We start from the raw sequence: 19,792 nt of genomic DNA on the forward strand, positions 1-19,792 counted from the left end.
CGAGCTGGACCTGAGAAATTATTTCAAGGTGATAGCAAGTGAGAACTCACAGGCCCAAACGTTGAATGAAATTTAACAAATCTATCCTCAGTCCTAAAACATTAATGTTCTTTCTTCTCATTGGCCTGCTACTCAGGTTTTAAAGAGTGTGGGCAGTCCAGGCAATGAGGGGATTTTTGTGGCTTTCACTGGAACTCTTCCAAAAGAGAGAAGGAAGAGAAAAATGCTCTTTGGAACTTGGAGGTTTGGAGATAGTGAACCAAGAATGATGGCTGAGCAAGAAAAAAGAAATCTTTGGATATCCTCCATCACAGAAAATAAGATAAACAAGGAAATTATCTTTATGATTTTGTCAGGAACAGATGACTGTAGTTTAGTAATCGGTAAAATTTTGCCAAAAAAATGAAGTCTTTTTAATGCAGAAAAATAAAAATTTATTTCTGTCCTGATATACTTAGAGATCTCCTAAACACTGCTGTAGGGACTTGATGTGTAAGTGTGTAAGTATTTGCCTCGATGGGGTGCTCCTTTTTGGGCAAAGATACAGATTGAATCAAAAACATCCGATACAGAATTTATCTTTGTAAATACAGCTATATTTTCTAAAGATAAATTCAATCTGTTATTTCTTCTCTTTCAAATTTAATTTTGTAATTTGAATGGGCACAGAAAAAAGCCCAGCCTGTAATCACATCTAGGTGTATCTAAGGTAACATCAGTGCAGAGGAAGAGACATATTGGGACCTTAAAGTAAATTGTTACTCATATAAAATTAAGTTTAATCCTTAGTTATAGCCTTCTTGGAGGACAGGGGAAAATTAATTTTCTCTGTCTTTTATGTCTTGGAAAATTTTCTGTGTTACTTTTTTTTTCCCCCTGAAACACAAAAGGCCTTTTTACTATAAAGTGCTAATAAAGCACCTGTCAGTTTTACAAAATGCAATGTACCTGGTGCCATCCTGTAACCAGCACCAAGCATTTGGTAAGTATATTTTGGAGTCTTGAAGAAGACACATCACCACCAAATAATTAAACTGTGGCTAACATCCATTCAAATCCAAAATTTAGCAGGTCAATATGTCTTTCACATCCCCAAACATATCTTCAGTAGCAGATTAAAAGGAATTTTTTTAAAACATTTGTCTGGCTCAAAGGACATTAACAAACAGAAAATTTAAATTGGTAGGTTAAACAATATTACAGTTCTGAGTCACCTGAACTTTTCCCCTTTACGTTTGGTGGTTTGGATAAGATCAGAATAAATGAAGAAAACAAATCCAAATTTATTTAGTTAATATTATATTCCCTTACCAAATGTACACAGTGTGTTACACTTGAAAGGAAGAATATCCGATGCATGTTTCTGTAATAGGTGATTGTTCCAGCCTGTCTTAATTGATGCAGTTTTCCTGCTAGCTGCAGATAATTCTTTTGTTTAAGCGAGTAATCGAAGATCTGAGCTGTGAGAGTAATTATACATCTCTGTACTTCTGCCTACCTATATGTACTTTCTATAAAATATTGGGCAGGATGCTGCAGAGAGAGGTAGCTCCCACAGGAGAGTCCTCAAGCATAATACATGTTGTGTGCTTGTTATCCATTTGTCTCATAGAATTATTACTGCAGGTGTTCGTGCAGCCTCACACTTTGGTACTGCAGATACTGAGAAAACTTCTTGTTCAGAAAAATCAAAGTGAAAGTGTAGCAAATGTGCACAGATGACAACTGTGCTGTGTAAGGTGCTACAGGGATGAACTCTGAATGGACGTGAGCACAGGCCCAGCTAGGATCAGAACAGCTGCTGGCTTCAGCAGCAGGGGTGACCAACATTTTCCATGCTGCCAAACCAAATGCATTTTCTGGAGGCATCAGCATTGCCGTGTCCACAGCGTTTTCTTCACTGAAGAATCAGTAGCTTTGGCTGTTCCCACCGCTCTGGGCTTGCTCACTTCTGGGCTGCTTTTGATCTGTGGCAGCTCAGCCATACTCCCTGGCATGTTTCCTGTATGCATCTGCCCAGAACTACATCCTGCCAGTCCCGCTTTTCAGTCCTTGCTATCTTGGTACCTGCTGTCTTAAAATGTCTTAGCTCCTGAAGTTCAACATTTCCCAGGGAACTTATTTTATGTACTGTTCACTTAAAAATGTGGTGAAGACAAAACTTTTCAAGCCTTTGAACAACCATCATTTAGACTAGCAAATGTCAGTTAAAAACAGAAAAAGTCCATGTACAATTTGCTGCTCTGGAACTTTCTCTGAGTTTGAGTGGTTTGGAACAAAACCAGGTATTTTCAGGAACTGGAAGAGAGAATAGAAGGTAGATTAGCATTATTAAAAAAAAAGGCAGGAAAGGCAGGGAGATACAGGCGGATAAGTCATTTCTCTGAAAGATGTTAGTCTACAAACATGCCATATACATCTTTGTGTAACTGTTTAGCAACTCTCCCCAGCAGCCAAGTTCTCAGTTTACATGAGAAATAAGACTAAAGATGATTCTTGCAGTACATTGCATTTCTGGCATCTGACTTTAAATACAAATGTTGTAAAAGGTGGTATTTAAATTATGATTGTTGTCATAATGTTGTGACAGCTCATTTTAGTACCGCAGTAGTTCACAATATGAAAATTTATTAGGGCTGCAGAATTACTTGATCACGCTACTCAGTAAGCATATTTAATATCTGCTTATACCTGTCCATAATAACTACATTTTCTTCACTGTTCCATTCCAAAAGTCTCTTGGAAGTAATGATCCAAGAAAACACTGAAGAGTAAAATATTTTCCTTTAATAACGACAGTTTAGTTTTTGTATGTATTGTGGAGTTAATGTATCTGCAATACACAAACATTACAGTACTTTCATGGACCTAGTGCAGAATGTGTGTTTTGTGACAGTGGCTGTTGTATTATACTACTGACAAAAGTAAGGCAGGCACTCACATTGGCATTGATGAATTCTGCTTATGTAGTTGCTGCAAAACAGAGGGTCCTCTGTGAATGGTCGGGGTATTTACATACCAAATGTCTCAGCATTACTAGACTACCTGTTATACCAAACTCAGCACAATGTTATCCAGGTCTTTGTCTCTGTATTTTCAATTTTATATTCCTTTCCTTGCCACACTCAACATCTTAACTGAGTGTTTTTTCTATTCTTCATGCTATATTGAGAAGAGATCAGGCTATATTAGGTTTTTTCCCTTAACCCACATGGGATTGACTGTTTAGAAGACCTGCTTCTTCTGTGTTTGGCTTTTTGAGGAGTTTGAACCGTTCTGTGAAGGTCAAGGCTTTCTATGCAAATACAAGAGAAAAAGCAAGATGCTGAAACAACATTAGCAGGTAACAAATAGGGAAGGAGGAGAGGTGGGAGTCTGGAAATTGCCAGGATGTTGAAGGCATGAAAAGATCACATTCAGAGCATTACATCTGCAGACCTGCTTCTTCCTTGGATGTGTGTTGTATCAAACCGTCACCTGGCTGTTTAAGCCCAAAACCAGTCACTGCTTGCTTTCCTGGGGCTCACTCTCTGACATCTTTGTAAGGTAACCTTTGCAACAGCAGAGGGTTGATTCTTCCCCTTTGCAGCCATCTGCTCTTGGGCCCTGCATGATTTTTTTTTTTTCTTACCACGCTCCTTTTTATCTGCAGGCTGAGTGCCTTGCAGGAAATGAGGGAATTAAAACTGTGACTTTACTGAAGGCCCACACAATCTGGTCCACTTGGTTTTCACAGAATCTTAGAACAATCCAGGGTGGAAGGGGCTTGAAAGATTCCTGTTTTGTTTTCTCTGATGAGGGCCCTCAAGTGTAGCTATTTGGAGTAAAGGCCGTGTCTGTCATGCCTGTGTTGTCTCTAAGGACAGTAGCTTTTTTGTGTAATTTTAAGAAAAAAGGGCTCTCTTAACTGAGAAATATTAAGTGATTAAAAAGAAGAATCCCTTGCTATTTTATATCCCCATATACAAAATACATATGAATATGTATGCTTATAGTATTTTAGGTGTAAATCATTGCTGTAATAGGTAAGATTCTCTGCTCTTTTCACTGAAGAGTATCTCTTCAGAAAGAGCCACAGAATAAATTAATGAGAATGTTAAATAAATATATCATCCTGCTTCTGATAGGCCAAATGAAGGTGTTCAAGATGAAGTGCATATGGTTCTAACAAAATCACGTAATTTATCATTATTAAGAGAAACATCTTTCAGATATGTTCTTGCCTATTAGCTGTCTTACTTTACTTCACACCTTTGTGATAGCCAGACAAATGGTAGCAATAAATTTATATTTCCTGCCTTTTCAAAACCTTCATGTAGCAGTGGTTGTAGAATATGTTATGGGATAAAGAAACAAAGAAAACAGCATTTGCAAAACACGGGCTTACAGAAGTAAAATACACAGTAGTTATAACGTCTCAGCTCTGTGCTTTCCTTCACTTCCTTTCCCATTCTCTGTAGACAAATGGAATCAATTAAAATAAGGGAAATGTCTCCAAAATATTTTTTCCACATTGATTCCAGCTCTGGAGAGCTGGAATAACCTACGTGTTTAAGAAGCCAAATGAAGTTTTTCAACAGTCTTTCCCGAGTGAAAATAAATAAGGCTGCTGCTGTAACATTTAATACCAACACAAAGATTTGGCAAAGAGCTGAAGTTAATAATGAGGTTTTGGTTCCATTTGAGTTGTATTAATTACTGTGTACCACACTGGTGTGTTTATTATTGCAGTAAAAGGTAATTTCAAATATATCTGTCCATATTTATTTAAAAACAAACAAAAACATTAAACTGCCCTTAGTAAATATGAAAAATGTTTTATAAAGTGTGCTGTGTATAGCATATCCAATTTTGGGTGTGGGGAGAAAAGGTAATGCTTCTTAAGAACAATAACCACTTCACTTAAATTTGCAATAGTATTGCAAATTGGTTGGCTTCATCTAATAAGAAAGACTCTAGGTAAACAACTTTGGGACTGTTTCCAGCTCTTAAAATAACCTTTATTCTTAGACATTTCTATTCTTGTCAGCATTCACTTAAGATGCATTTTGTAGTCACTGTGCCAGAAAATATGGGTGTGGAACTTCTTCATGTAGTGTTAGAGGCCCAGATTAGCAGCCGTAAATGCAATATGACTGTGGTGTCATCAGGGATTTTTCTTCCTAGTTAAGATTCAGCAGAGTGTCCATGAGGTACACCTGTCAGCTTCCTAGGTGCAACAGGAAAAAAAACCCCTGATTTTATATATATTTGTGTGTGTATATAAATATATTAATACACAGGACCTTTTCCTTTTTCTCTATAATAAAGAACCATGAAAATGTATATATTTATATGTGATCCCTGGCTGTAATAAGGTAACAATTTCTTGTCTGCAAATTTGTAACAAAAGAGAGAAGATGGATATTTCATTATCTAGATATGGGTATTTTTCATATATTTATGCATGTGTATATAACATGCCTATATATATTAGATATGTAAATGTGTTTAATATGTAAAGCTATTTGTTGTACATCAGCTTTAGTTATAAGCAGCATTTCTTCAAGAAAAAACTGAAAACCATTGTTACTTCTCCAGTGATTACCCTCTTGGGAGATCAATTTTTTAAAAAACTGACACCTAGAGAAATTGCTGTCTTGCAGTGTTTCTATATTACTGTCCTGTGGTGGCACTTTTATGTGTTTAGACCTTGCATTGTCCAGTAGGTTGATTCTACATAAAGTGAGAGTGTTGCACCCTCTCCTGTTAGGCCTCTCCTGCTTTTGTCTGCCATCAAAAAATAAACACTGGCATGAAAAAAGAAAAAAAAATAGTTTGTTTGCTTTTGAGGGCAGAAAGGCTGCTGCCTAGCTACTTACCTGAGTAATTTTAGGGCACTCTGAAATTTATCTGTGAGATCTCACACAAGCAGGTAGCTAGTTGTTTGGAGATTGGCAAGTTTGGCAGGATGATAAGGATGAGTAATTCAGTGACAGTGAGAAAAAGTATCTTCATCTGGGCTCAGCAGGATTTCTTAGAGCTCATGGGTTATATGCCACACAATTACAATTCTGTAAAGTATGTGGGGAAAAAGATATGTCTGGCACCTTTGTGCTGCGGAGCCTATGGAAGGAAAAATGTGGTGATTAATTAAGTGGACAGACATTTATACAGAGCTGTCAAGGAAAGATGCCATCATACTTTTCAGAGCAGAACTATGCATTATGAGTGAGGCAAATTAAAAAAAAAAATTTAAACCCTTTAAAACCTTATCTCAGCCCTACAGAAATATGAACAGTCACTTCTGCCTCAACTCTGAGCTGCAAAGTAAAATCTTTATGTGGCTAAAGTACACAAGACATGCCACACACCTTCAGAAACTGGAGATGATAATCCAGTAGTATTTTGCAAGTAGTAGCAGCGGGTCAGCAGGATCTACTGCACCAGCTATGTCAAGATGGGAAGGCAGCCCCTAGGATTCAGGTTAGCCCCTAGGATTCAGATTAGCCTCTAGGATTCAGGCTGCCTTCCAGGCCAGCACTGTCCCACTGCAATTGCATCTGTCACATGGCTTGGCATGGAAGCCACACACAACCTGCTCACCAGCCACAGGTGTCCCTGAGAGTCAGACTGGCAGCCAGACAGACACCTTTGGAGAGGACAGAGTTCAGAGTTCAGTCAATTTGGCTGGATTTGTTAAATTTTTAGGGTAATATCATGTTCTTTCAGTGTCTGCAGGACATTCAGATTTTACTTCTATAATTCTTCTTAATTCTATGATTTCATTCTTACTGCACCTCCCCATACATGTCTTTGATATATAGAGAAATATAAAAATATATATAATCTCTGTTATATAGAGAAAACCTTTCCTACATGCTTTTTTCCCCTCAATAGCAATGAAAGATTCCATGAAGTAGCTAATTCCTGTGGTTGCTTCCTGCCAACTATGACAAAGGACTAGTACTTGTTTCCATATGAACATACAAAGACCTAATAACCAGAGAATGGTTGGGTTGCAAGAGGGACTAGTGCTTACTCTTCAGTGATTTCTTTTTCCCCATTTGTTGAGTCACATCTGCTGATAAATCCCATTCTAAAGCCCTAAGCCTCCTTCTGGATTCAGACAGAAGGCAATAGTAAGGTTTTCAAGTCTTCTTGTTTACAAAAAACAGCTGACCATGTTAGACTTGTACTAAATCTTTGAACAAAGACAAATTGTCAGGTTTTGAGGACTGGACCTGTCAGAACCAAAGTACATAATTTTTCAGGCAGAATTTAAACATCAATAATTCTAAAGGAGCTGAGAAGCAACTTCTATATTTCTGTTTATTGTCTTCTGATGACAGTGTGGTTCTTTATTGCACATTCTTTCCTGGGGAATTTAATTGCAGTGTGTTACCTAAATAGGTAAATAAACTTTTGGATAATCAAGTTGCTGAGCAAATTACAGGGCCTTTTTCCCCAAGTTTCCTGTGGTCAGTGAAACTCCCCTGGCACTGACCTGTGCACTGGCTTCCAGCTACCTACCAGAAGAGTAAATGTGGTGTACAAGCTACAAACATGCACGATGAAAAAAGAGCACAATAGGTAGCCACTTAAGTCTCTAATGTGGGACAGTGCTCCACAGTCAGTGCATGCTGCTGAAGTGCTTTCTTTAGGCTCAGGGTGGTGAGGACACTGTAAGAAGGCTGTTGTGGTTCCTAGGGTTAATGAGTGTCAGTGTGTAAATACTGGTGCAATCCTTCTGCTGAGGCAGGAGATGTTCATGGATGGGAATTTTTCAGCAGCTATAAATGGAAGGTCTGTTTGTTTTGTCTAAGGCACATGGGAAAGGCTTGATCATAACTTTAAAAATTCAATGCTAATGGCTTAAAAAAAATCCTTAGGTTTCAAAGTTCAGCTTACAGTGCCATGGCAGAGGTTCTGGAAGGGAGGCAGCAGAGCAGGCAAGCTGCAGCAGCCCAGCAAAGGCCAAGAGCACAGCACGAGTGGCTCTGCACTTGCTGAAATGCCTGCATGCTGTGGTTTGCTAAGGAAGCAGCTCACACATAAATCTGTGCTTTTATTGCATTCGAGTCAAGAGGTGCAGCAGTAGATAACATCACCTGTTGGCACAGGGACAGCAAACAACAGCGCGTACCTTTCTCCTACAAAGCCATCTGCACCAGCTGAATATGATTGACTGAGAAGTCACGTACTCAGTCTCATGTATCTCCCCAGCTGGGGGAGAAAAAAAAATGCAATTCAGGTTTCAGCATTTTTGTAATCCCTCTGAGCCTCCCATTAAATTTGCTCTACTGTGTGGGAAAGGATTAAAGATTCTTTGGGCTCCAAAACACAGTATACAAAAATTAAGTACTTCAGCATGGTTTGTGGTAAGGCAGCAACTAAAGTGTATAGCCTGCCACATAACCCAGAGCAGCGAGTTCTCTTTGACAAGTAACACTTGTTGACAGCTTAAAATTTCTGTGGGTAACACATGCCACAGTTGTGTATGGCCTTTGTATTAAATGTTCTGCATGCAACATATTTCATAAGTAACTTCAAAAATAATCAGAGTTGTTCATATGCTGTTACTGACTTAGCTTGGAGTGCCAAAAGAAGGAAATATTTGTTGGCAAGGAAAACTTCTGTTCCTTTACGAACAGCTTCATAAATGCTCCCTTGTAATAAATATTTCAAGATTAAAATCAATGCGTTACAAGTTTCAGACAAGGCTGTTTATCAAGATTAAATAGTTCATTTCCTAAAAAGCAATATTAGTCACATTTTATGTGAGTGTGAGCACAGATGAGAAATTTTTATTCAAGAGAAGCCAGGATTTTTTTCCCCACAAAAAAATGGGAAATGGAAAATGCCAAAAACATTCTTTCCCTGATTTTTTACTACTTTGAGAACCTGACTTGCTGTTAGGCTTAATTTGCACAGTATTAAATTCTACTAAATCTACCATGCTTAGTGTAATTCAGTATCTAGCCTTTTCTGTCCTAATTCAACACTTAAATGTATGAACCTTTTTGTTTTTGTGAAAAAGACACAGAGCTGCTGTGTACCCAGGTTTAAGGAGAAAGTACAGGCAAGAAAAGGCATAACAGATATTAAAAAGTAAGACTCCAAAATCCATACTTCTAAAAGTAAACATTGTCTTCTGCTTTCATTACCCTACTTGCATGAAACTTCTTCCTTCCCCATCTCAGCTGCTAAGCCAAGAGCTGTGTGTGACAACTGCCAGCTGCTCATCCAACCACAATTTACCAATGTTATGAGGCAGACTAGAAAGTGCTAAAGAACAAGAGGAGTCAAAGCATCAATGTTGCATTTTTGTCATATTTCATTTCCTCACTGCACTAGAAAGCACAAATATAGGAGGTCAGAATACCAGCTTGTGAACAAGAGGTAGCTCCAGTGTGTGTAAAATGCTACTGCTGAAATAACAACTGTTGAACTGTTTTCACCATTCATAAGGCAAATTACATTAGGATTCCAAAGGAACTGGTAAATAATACCATGCCATGCAATTTATATCTAGGGTCTCCACCTAAAGAGCATACAAATAGCTGCTGATTGTATCCATATTTTTGTTTTTCATTATATTTGTCTTTTCATTTTTCTCAACATAGAACCTGCTTGCTTTTTCTCTGTTGTAACTTCTAATGTTATTTTTTGAGACTTTGAATGGTACTCCTCAATGTCATTATTTCAATATTTTATATGTGCATATATTTTATGTATTGGTTATTTCTCTCAAGGTCTAGACAAGTGTATTATTTACAAAAATAAATGTTTATAGAAAGAAAACTGTAATTATTAAAAAGCTTAATATTTGGCCTATTCACTTCTTGGTTTTGGTTTTTTTTGTTGGTTTTTTTTTTTTTTTTGGTGCAGTCTAAATTATAACCTGTTTACTGATATTTTGGTTTGATTTCAGGTTACCATTGACCAGCTGTATGCCACAGAAAAATTGGTCATTGAGAGTCCGGGAAACACATAGCCAATAAAAGCCTCTGATCCTGAAACAACACTGGACCATCTTCAGCATCCTACAGTGCCACGTACAGAAACTGCACATGCACATTTCTGAGTTTGTCTGTTCAGCATAAGAAATGCCTGAGAGACTGTTTTTGGCAACCAAAGTTCTATTTTCTAAAGGGTCACATGTTCTAAGATAAATGGCTGTGATTTATAATAGTATGTAAGGTAGTCTTAGAATTTGTTTGCTTGTGTGTCCTATGTGAGGGAATAGTTCCTACCCTATTTCAACAATAAAACTTCAATAAACTACCTGCAACCAGCTACATTATTTTGCTGCTGACCTTGTCTCTCACTGACCACGAAAAACATGTTAGATTTAAAACCCCTCAAAATTTAAAACTCTTCACGCACTTACTAAGTTTTTATTAATCCTGTTTCACATTAAAATATCCAGCTTCTGAACTAAGAGAGTAAGTACATATTTTATTTGAAGTATTAAAACCAGAGATAGTCAGAATATTTGTCTCCTGGACTTTGATACTTAAAAATATCACAGGCTGCATTGTGTGGTTTCCTTGAAGAGCATCCCTTGACATTTTAGGAGGTGACATAAAAAAATCACTAGTTCTTTCTTTAGTTTCCAAGAGTTAATAACCAGTCTTGTCTTACTTTTAACAATTAACTGATCAGAATAGCAGAATGCAAGACTTGAATTACTGAGGCTTGGGAGCTTTCAAATGTTTTTTCACCACCAAATCCTTTAATTTATTGAGGTGCAGCTATTAGCAGAAAGCTCCACATCACTTTATCAAAGATTTCCTTTTTTTCATGAACATCATGAAGAAAAAGATCCTAACTGGAACAGTAATCAAGTACTCTAAGTCATGAAGTGGCAACAAGCTTTGCCTAGAAAAAGTGCTCAGCATAGCATTTTATTGATTATTCTTAAATCCATAGAATGCTCAACACTTTTAGGACCACAGATTAATAAAAAAGCAAGCAACACTTTTGATCAGGTTTTGCTCAAGTCATTTCTGTGCTTGAATTTGTTTTCTATTAGAAATCTGCAGAAAAATTAAGCAGTGCAAAGCTGGCATACAGGAAAAAAATAGTTTCCTTTTATTTCAGTGAATTGTTGTGGGGTTTTTTAAGTAGAGAAACAGAAACTCAAAACTACTTCCGTGGCATTGTAGCCTTTGAAATCCACCCCTTATTTTTCTTGCTTCACAAAATTCATCTTTGTTTATGTTCTTCTGTGTTGTTCATGCTCTGTGAAAACATTATTAAAGCAGAGTGTCTAATTAAAGTTTCTAATTTAGAACAAGCTCCCATTCCTCACTGCCCGTTAAAGTGTATTTTACCATATTGTACAGTTAGATGGAGATGTATAGTAATGGATTTCATATAGACAGTACAGGGTACAGAATAAAATAGTGTGTACCTGAGACTGCCAATGTAGCCCCCTTTCAATTTCAGATAAAAAGCAACTACAATAGTAATTCTCCCCATATTAGGTGTATAACTATTGCAATGTAAATTGCTTTTAGTGAAGATTGTATTAAAATGGAATTGAATTATTCTAATAGGTAATATACATTAGATTTTGTATTTGAAATCTCCACATTCACAACTGGATAATTAAGTGCACTTAAGTTAATGGTGAAAGTGCAGGGGAAGAAGGGTTTGATTGCTCTTTAAGGTTCCAGTGAGCTCACAGAAATGCAGTATCTTACACTCTTGGCTGACACAGGCCTGGAAGGGCTGCCAGTTTTTTACTGTTAGAAACTTGGTTGCTAAAACAGTACACGTAAAATCCTTGTCTAAAACAGCTTAATTACTGGAACAAGCACTGCATACCATTTCAAGATCTGAGAGTGTATGCTAGAAAGCAAAATAAATATATTTATAAATAGCATAGCCCTGATTTATAAAGAGGGACAACTGCATTGGTAACTATTTTTTTTTTTACTATTTAAGTCTGTTTTCACCATATTTACAAAAAAAATAAGGGAACTCTTTCAATGCATAATCATTTCTTCAGAAATACCTTTCCAGTGAAGTTCTTCAGCATTGTTTCCAACAAGAATATAGCTGTAGATGGTAGGTTCTGTCATACAGGCAGGCAGTCATGGCAATGGGAAATGTTTTATTAATTCCTTCTAAAGTATGAAGATTACTTTTCCATTAATGCCTAAAAACTCTGTTGTTAAGTTTTTGTGGTAGATAAAACATGACTGCAGTCCCAGCTCATGCCATATGCTCCAACCTTCTTTCTCCCTTACTTGCTTCTACCTTCAAAGGAGCAGTAGTAACCATCAGAGGTCAATTCTGCAGAGAGAATCATCCAGGCAGAGGGGGGAAAAACGTAGTGGTGCTCTGTAATTTCCCTCTGTTCCCAGTCCGTACTGCAGAGGGTAAAACAACTGACCTGCTCATAAAGGACAAATTAGTTCTTACTTGAAATTACTGATCAGCTTATCATACAGTATTTATACATTACTTATTAGAAGTAAGAACTCCTCTGCTGCTACAGTCCAAAAGTCTGCGTAACACTGACTAGCTTGTTAACAGCAGTGCAAAGCTAGCAAAGGCATTATCACTCCTCAAACCCAACAGCATTTTGTCCTAATTCATTTTAGATGCTTATTCTCTGTTTTGGACAGGCCTGTATGTTTCCTTTGCTTGTAACATACATGTAAGTGCATGGTCAGTTAGTGTTAATTATGTGCATATCAGTTGTACTGACTGAAAGATACCTCCAAATACATTTTTCCCTTACCTGATGTTCATTTTAAGGTATATTGCCAAAACATGCCCAGTTCTGTACAAAAACATAGCTTGACAAGTGCTTTAGCATTGAAATCCTACAAGCTATGGAAGGAAAATACTTGCTAACCACACCTGGCTTGGGAAGTCGAGCCCGGTTGTAGGCTGGGATGACTCGAGTGTTGTGTTGGTGTCCACTTGCCCTGTTCTTGCTCTTGGCCAGGGCTGTGCTCATCGCTGCCAGTGGGGAGAGCAGCCTGGAGAGCTGGCACTGTGCTCCAGCCTCGGAGCTGCTGTGCTCTTACAGCTGCACCTTCTGTGCTTCACCAGTTCCGTTTACGTTGCAATACTCATTAAATCTCTCTTGGCACGCTGTCAGAAGCTTTGTTGGATTTTGTCAAAGCAGTGTAAACAACAGGAATAGTTAAAACACAAAGGAATGATCCCATGACTTACATACAATGTCCACTATTATAAAAAGTATATATTTTTTCCTTAGAACAGAGCTCAATAAATATCTTTACTGAAGGTGCAATGTCTTAGCAAAACAATTTTGCTTTTGTATTAAATTAAAAGGTTTTTTTTTCCCGATCTCGACACTTTAGCAAACTATTGACCTCAGCAGTATGAACCAAAATTTTAGTATTTGCCTATACTGTGGTTTGTCCTTATTTTTACAGGATAAGCTTGGAAACAGCACTCTGAAAGGAAAAAAGGAACAATTTGATTGGTATTAGTAACTGTTCAAAGGACAGGCATTTCTGTTGTGTGTTACAACCTCTCAATAAATTTTTCTGCAATTGAAAGCATGGTTTCAAAATACCCTCTAACACCAGCAGACAGAATAACTTTATGGAGAAGCACCAGCCCCTCAACTTTACTTCCTGTAATACAACATAAATGCACCTCTCCTGATCCCCAGCACAGACCATACGTATGTGTAAACAGAGCCATGAAAGAGCTGTGCTCTGACTGTTTTCCTGAGTTTTCCATCATGATCTACAGTGAAATCCTGCCATTATTCAAGTCAGGACTATACTGTTCGCTTTATTCCACCATTCTTAACACAGGCATAGTCATTTCAAACTCTTGGGAATATTTTGCCTGATGACCTTTATAAAAAAAAGAACTAAGCTGTGCAGCTCCTTAACTGAGCGCTTACATTCCTACTTTTTTCACTATTTCAAAATATAAGAATAGTGCATGAGGCCTTAATGTGAAAGCAGGAAAAAAAAAAAAAAAAAAAAGAAAGAAAAAAAAAGAGAGAAGCCAAAGCCAGTAATTCTTCCAAAACCATGTATTTTCCACAACAGTAAAAGGAAAAAATTTGGAACTCACAAACCCATTTCTTAAACATATGCACCTTCAAAAAGATTCCACAGCTTACAGAGGTAATTAAATATGTTTTGCAAGAGATGCTTCTTTATAAACTACTTACCTTTTTTGCTGTTAAACCAGTATCTACTGAAGCTTTGCAAGAGGGGGAGATGATGGTAATTAGTGCGTTCAAGTAACTACTTTTCTGTGTTCAGGAAAAAGAACTATGGAGACCTGTGAAGAATGTACAGGCTGTCTATTGAAAGAGTACACCCCATAAATATTTATAACAGTCTTTGGCAATATGCTAATCCAAGGCAAGTAATTTTCCCTCTCTCAGAAAGAATCATGAAAAAACAATTAAGGTGATTTAATTACTGCCATGCACAGACAGCAGATTTTGAACTCTTGACAGATGAACATTCATCACAGTGCCATGTTATCCTAACCCCACAACACAAGACTCTGAACAGAATGGACAATTAAACCTAGATCATTTCCCTTACCTTCCTGCAGTACTTTGGGCTGGATCCAAATCCCAGTGAAGCCAATGGGAGCAGAAGCCAGACTTTCCAAGTACTGACTGAAAGCTCCAATTTTAAATAAAACAGAAGTAGTTTTCATGCATGCTTACATATCTTCATGACACCAAAGTAAATTTAGCTTCACAGCCCTTTCCTGAATCATTTAAATCTGAAATTAAAAGTAAGTGTACATGGCAAAAAATTGCTTAAGGAAGATTTACCTTTTATGTCCTTCACAGTTACCCCTACAGAGTTTCAGCTATATTAAACTTTCTTCATTTATATACACCTATAAAGCCATTTGGCAGCTATTCCTACCCTAAATCCTTAATCCACAGTGGGGGAACAGAAATCTGCATAGAAGAAAAATCTTTGGAGCTGGAGTTTTTCCATAAGTGCAATAAACCTTAAATTTCTTATTTAGGTTAGGGGAGGGAACATGTTTATGAGGACATCTTCCAAAAGTTATGCTTTGAATGAAATACATTAACAGTAATGCAACCAAACAGAAGAGTGCTTCACTTAACATTTCACTCTACTGGTCTTGAGATTTTAATGGAATTAAAACAACTTCATTTTGATTATATTCCTTTGAGAGTAATGTTGCAATTATGCCATGTGTCTCAACCTATGGCCAGGAACAGGAGCCCTGGGTTTTGCTGATGTGGGCTTGCAAGCCTTTGGTACACACATGGTCCAGTTGGATTTTTACAACTGCTGCCCAGTGTAATCTCTGATAAAGCCTTGCATTTCCATAGCCCTCAGGAACCTCAGCTATGAAAATACAGACACCTGTGAGTAGGCTGTCTTTGAACCCTGCTTTGCAAATCTATGCTTCTGTAAAGTCCTAAGAGCACAGAAATGTACTGTCTGTCAAAAAGTGAGTATGTCTGACTCTCATTTAGAGGTTTTCCCCTTCCTTTCACAAAAAGAAATTCTTAATAACAAATAAAAGCACTTCAGGTATCAAAGCACAAAAATGTTGTGCTTTAATTATCACAATTGGCAAGATTTTCAATTGGCACCAAATTTCTGAAGCACTCAGAAGATTTTAGTATCTAGCCTCAGTGAGTACTTTCCTGCATTTTGAATTTCAGGTCACACATCTGAATAGCACACAGAAATGTCACATGTTCTGGATATCAATGTTGACAGTGGACCTGAGAACATTTCCAGGTTCCAGGCACAGCTAGCCAGGGTTCTTCATGGTATCACCTCTGCCCAGACACAGCCATCAGAATATGGCTGCTCCTTTAAATTCCGTTAAAGGAGAGAGCTCCCCACTCCTTTTTCTGGCAATGTTTCCTTCTTCTCTGAGGCAACTAATAAACAAAGCACAGAATAAGGAATGGGCTCCAGAAATCCCGAATATTATATTGTACTTAAATGAAGGATCAATCTTGACACTACACTAAGAGCACACTATTTCAGCTTAAGAGCACACTATTTCATTTATGCAGCAATCTGAAGAAAGGCTAATTCATACCAGGTTATCCCCTGTAACATCCTGTAATCCTGTAAATGCATGACAGACTTAAAACAAACTTGTGTAGGGAAACAGCAGAGTTCACTATTCTCCCTTAAAACCTTTTTGGCGAGAGTTCACGTGTAACCTGAAGGACAACAGTACCAACTTCTGTTTGCCTGCTCAGAGCTCTCCCTCTGTGCGTCGTCAAAGCAACTGATACAGTGTAACAGCAGAATGGTTTCCGAGGGAATTAAACACCTCCTTGTCCCTGGCTGTGTTCTCACCCTGTGCTGTACGCACAGGCTTTTTTGGGAGGAGGGAGGACAGGCTGTGTTTCAGCAGCAGTGTGCATGTGAGCAGAACTGCAGCACCTTTAGTCTGAACCTCCCTCTGCTTCCCATCTTTCCCCCAACAGAGATTTTAGCTCTGGGTCTGCTCCAGCCATCTCAAAAGGCAGGTTTGATGTAGGCTTGAAAATATTCTCAGCTATCGGGAATCTTATCAATAAGCTATTTTTAATAATGTTGTCAGGATAGCCTTTAAGATGTTTTACATCTTCAGAGGAAATGGAGGCCTGAGAAATCTCGCACTATGGTGTGTTTCAAAAAAGGAACATGCCATTCCATGGCATACTGAAGACCACACATCCATTTCAGGGCATCTTCTGCATTCTGACAATTGTTCTTCATTAACCAAAAATAACCCATATTTTGAGATACTGTGTCAAAAGAAAACAAGAAGAATCAAAGTTGCAGAAGAGCCCAAACAAAACTTGACTGCAACCCACCTACCTTCCACCCTTGCTAGTAAAGCCTCCTCACAGCACAGCTCTGCTCAAGATGCCTGTCACAGAGAAATCACAGGGTGATTTGCCTGATGGCCCTGGTAGGACAGCAGTCATTTTCAGCTACAGCCCTAAACATCACTTATACACAGATGGGATCATCCCTGGTCAGGGCACACATACCACAGGTTGCAAAACTGTGAAGCCTACTGTTACATTTTGCTAACTAAAAAAGGAAAAAAAATTTAAAAAAAGGAAGAAAGTAAATGTAATGGTGAGCTTTATGGCTTTTTTTTAAACTTTTTTTTTATTCTTACAAACCCATTTGCATTGGTAGTTTTTGCTTAATTTCAAGAGTTGGGACACCCAGTAGTAGTCAACCTCTAGGCTTGCAGTGCAAGAGTGAAGACTAAAATCAATTCAAGTGTCCAGCGCCGTAAAGTCCAGCTGTGTGCACAACAAAGTCCTTTCCCAGCAACATACAAATACAGAAAAATATGTAGCAAAAAAGCTGAATAAATTATAAATACTTGAGAAATGTGGTGCAAAATGTAACATAAGGAGAGCTGAACTAAGGCACTTGTTTCCATTTGTTACTGAGGACACCCTCTCTGTATGGCAGCGTCACTCCTCAGTGAGAAGGGTCATCCAAACCAGACCCAAATCTGAAAATACAGAACCGTGTACGAGACAGACACCATCTTTCACTTCACAGTGCATGGCTCAAAGGTGTTACCAAAGTTCTCCTGATAAACACAGCATCAGCAAGTATTTTAACTCCTCCTTCGTCCCGGTTTTAGACTCGTTGGTTGTGTGAAAAGAAGTCATCAGTCTATTTTAAGCAAAAACATTTCTGCACGAGTCCCTGCTGGCTGCTATTAGCCAGACGGGATCTACATGCGAGCCTGGGGAGCGGTATCGAAGTGTGTTGAGTGACAAAAACCAGGGCAGCCCAGTCCAGCCCCAGATCCAGCCCCAAAGCAGAGTGCCTGCTGTTCAGAGCTGCCGCAGCATGGCAAAGGTGGGACGGGCACGCAAGCCTGTCACGGGTTTGACAGGTGCTCACAACTGTGAATCGTATTGTTACCGAGTCCATTGAAGTCAAACAAAATAACTAAAAAAGGACAAAGCACACCATTGCTGTCGCAGTACTGTGTCTTTCAAATAGATCTGAGAACGGGAAAATTGGGATCCTAAATTAAATCTGTAGCGAACACGCCACCAAGTTTTCACACGAGTGCTCTCGACTAATCGGGTATGTGGAGTCAAGCCCAAATCAAGACCTCAAAAATTCACTTCAAGAGGGGAAAAGCAAAGCCCACGCTACTCAGTCTCCTTGCTCTCTCTCTCAAAAAAATAATAATAATTAAAAAAAAAAAAGATAAAAAACCAAAAAGGAGAACAATTCCACAAACCACGGCAATGCGAGCCTACGCACATCCACGTTTCGCTGGCAGAAACTGAAGCTCCTGCTTAAAAGCCACCAGACTTGGGGCAGTCTCCGGGACGGGGCCCCCGGCGCTCTGGCCGTCTCCCTGCCGAGCGGGGCCTCTCTCCGGGCGCGGGGTGCGGCCCCTGCCCCTGTCCCCGCCCGGCCGCGTCCCCTGGGCTCCCCTGGCCCGGCCGCTCAGTAGCGGGGTGCGGCGGGGCCCGGCGGGGCGGCGGGGCCGGCCCCGGGGCAGCCGCAGCAGCGCAGCGTGTAGTTGCGGCCGCCGTTGTTGTCCCAGAACTCGCCCTGCGGGCTGCGGTAGCGGATGGCGAAGTGCAGGGCCGAGCCCTCCCGCAGGCTCGGCGGCACGCACAGGGTGAAGCCGTAGCGCTCGGCCGGCGGCTCGGCGGGCAGGGGCGCGGCCGGCACGTCCACGAAGGAGAGCCACTCGTTGAAGGTGTAGCGCACCGTCACCTCCCGGGGCCCGGGGCCGCCCAGCACCTGCACCGTGCCCCGCACGTCGGTGGGCGCCGCGGGCCGCCCCAGGCGCTCCAGGCAGACGCGCTGCCGCCGCAGCCGCTCGGCGCTGGGCTCCCCGCCGTCGGGGAAGTCGGGCACCAGGAGCAGCGCTGGCGGCGGCGGCTCGGCGCCGGGCGGCGGCGGGTCCCGCTCCTCGCCGGGCGGGCTCTGCAGGTGCGACAGCGCGGCGGGCGGCACCTGCGGCTCCTCGGCGTCGCTGAAGTGCTTGACGCTGGCGAGGCTCAGCCCCAGCGAGTCGGCGAACTGCACCCGCTTCTTGCACTTGCCGCAACAATCTTCGCCCGCCGCCGCCTCCCCCTCTTCTTCCTCCTCCTCCCCCTCCTCCTGCCGCTCGCCGGGGCCGGGGGACGGCGGCCGCCCGCAGCGGCGCAGCTCCAGCAGCACCAGCCGCTCCCCCGCCGCCTCCCGCTTGCCGTCGCGGGGCACCGTCGGGGCCGCGCCGCGGAGCCGCCGCTCCTCGGCCGCCAGCTCCTGCCGCGGGCGTGCGGGGCTCGCCATGGCGGGGCGCCCCGCTGGGCCCGTCCCGGCCGCCCCTGTGCCGGCAGGCGGACCGGCCGGCACCGCTTTATCCGGGGCCGGCACCGCTTTATCCGGCGCCCCCGCCGCAGGCCCCGGGCTGGGGGCGCGCCCCCCCGCCGGCCCCGGAGCCTCCCCGCGGGGCTGGGGCTGGGGCGGGACCTGCCCGCACGGGCAACGCGGAAACAGCCGCGACGGGCGGCCCCGCACGTCCTCCCGCCCGCCGGGGGCCGCCGTTACCAGGGCGCGGAGCAGCGAGCAGCGAGCAACGCTGCCGGTTTTACGGGCCTGGAGGAGACTCGGGCAGCGGCACAGACAGGGGTCCCCCGGGGTCCCCCCGCCGCCCCGCACGCCCAGGCTGAGGGGCTGCTTCGGTATTCCTTTAATTAGTTATTTATTATTGTTATTATTATTATTACTGTCATCGCCGTCGTCGTTATTTAGGCTTCCACCCGTCGGAGGTTCACCGAAGAAAGAGCCCGGAGGGTCAG

General features: G+C 41.2%; 2 protein-coding genes across 6 annotated transcripts in view; one reads left to right on the top strand and one right to left on the bottom strand.

The window, feature by feature from the left end:
- The window catches only part of LYRM4 (LYR motif containing 4), an 86,207-nt gene extending 75,922 nt beyond the window's left edge, over positions 1 to 10,285 (top strand). Inside the window, exon 3 of one of the 2 annotated variants that reach the window (XM_064425716.1) lies at positions 137 to 483. In XM_064425716.1, coding sequence (XP_064281786.1) covers positions 137 to 406 — 270 coding nt within the window. In that variant the 3' untranslated portion in view covers positions 407 to 483. Of the gene's footprint in view, positions 1 to 136; positions 484 to 9,913 lie in introns of those variants that run through there. The other variant, XM_064425724.1, reaches the window with a different exon arrangement.
- PPP1R3G (protein phosphatase 1 regulatory subunit 3G) lies at positions 429 to 19,426 on the bottom strand. 4 transcript variants are annotated; one of them, XM_064425745.1, is made up of 3 exons: positions 12,859 to 19,426; positions 5,862 to 6,105; positions 429 to 2,298 (listed from the first exon to the last, which is right to left on the bottom strand). In XM_064425745.1, exon 1 carries the CDS (start codon positions 19,281 to 19,283, stop codon positions 18,444 to 18,446), a length of 840 nt encoding a protein of 279 aa, XP_064281815.1. In that variant the 5' UTR covers positions 19,284 to 19,426; the 3' UTR covers positions 429 to 2,298; positions 5,862 to 6,105; positions 12,859 to 18,443. The 4 variants fall into 4 exon arrangements, with proteins under 4 accessions (XP_064281815.1, XP_064281830.1, XP_064281806.1 ...); XM_064425760.1 differs by having other exon boundaries at positions 430 to 2,298; positions 14,162 to 19,426; XM_064425736.1 differs by lacking the exons at positions 429 to 2,298; positions 5,862 to 6,105 and having other exon boundaries at positions 10,119 to 13,105; positions 14,162 to 19,426.
- Positions 19,427 to 19,792: the final 366 nt, after the last annotated feature.

This window comes from Passer domesticus, chromosome 1 (assembly GCF_036417665.1).
Source record: "Passer domesticus isolate bPasDom1 chromosome 1, bPasDom1.hap1, whole genome shotgun sequence".
Classification (NCBI taxonomy): domain Eukaryota; kingdom Metazoa; phylum Chordata; class Aves; order Passeriformes; family Passeridae; genus Passer; species Passer domesticus.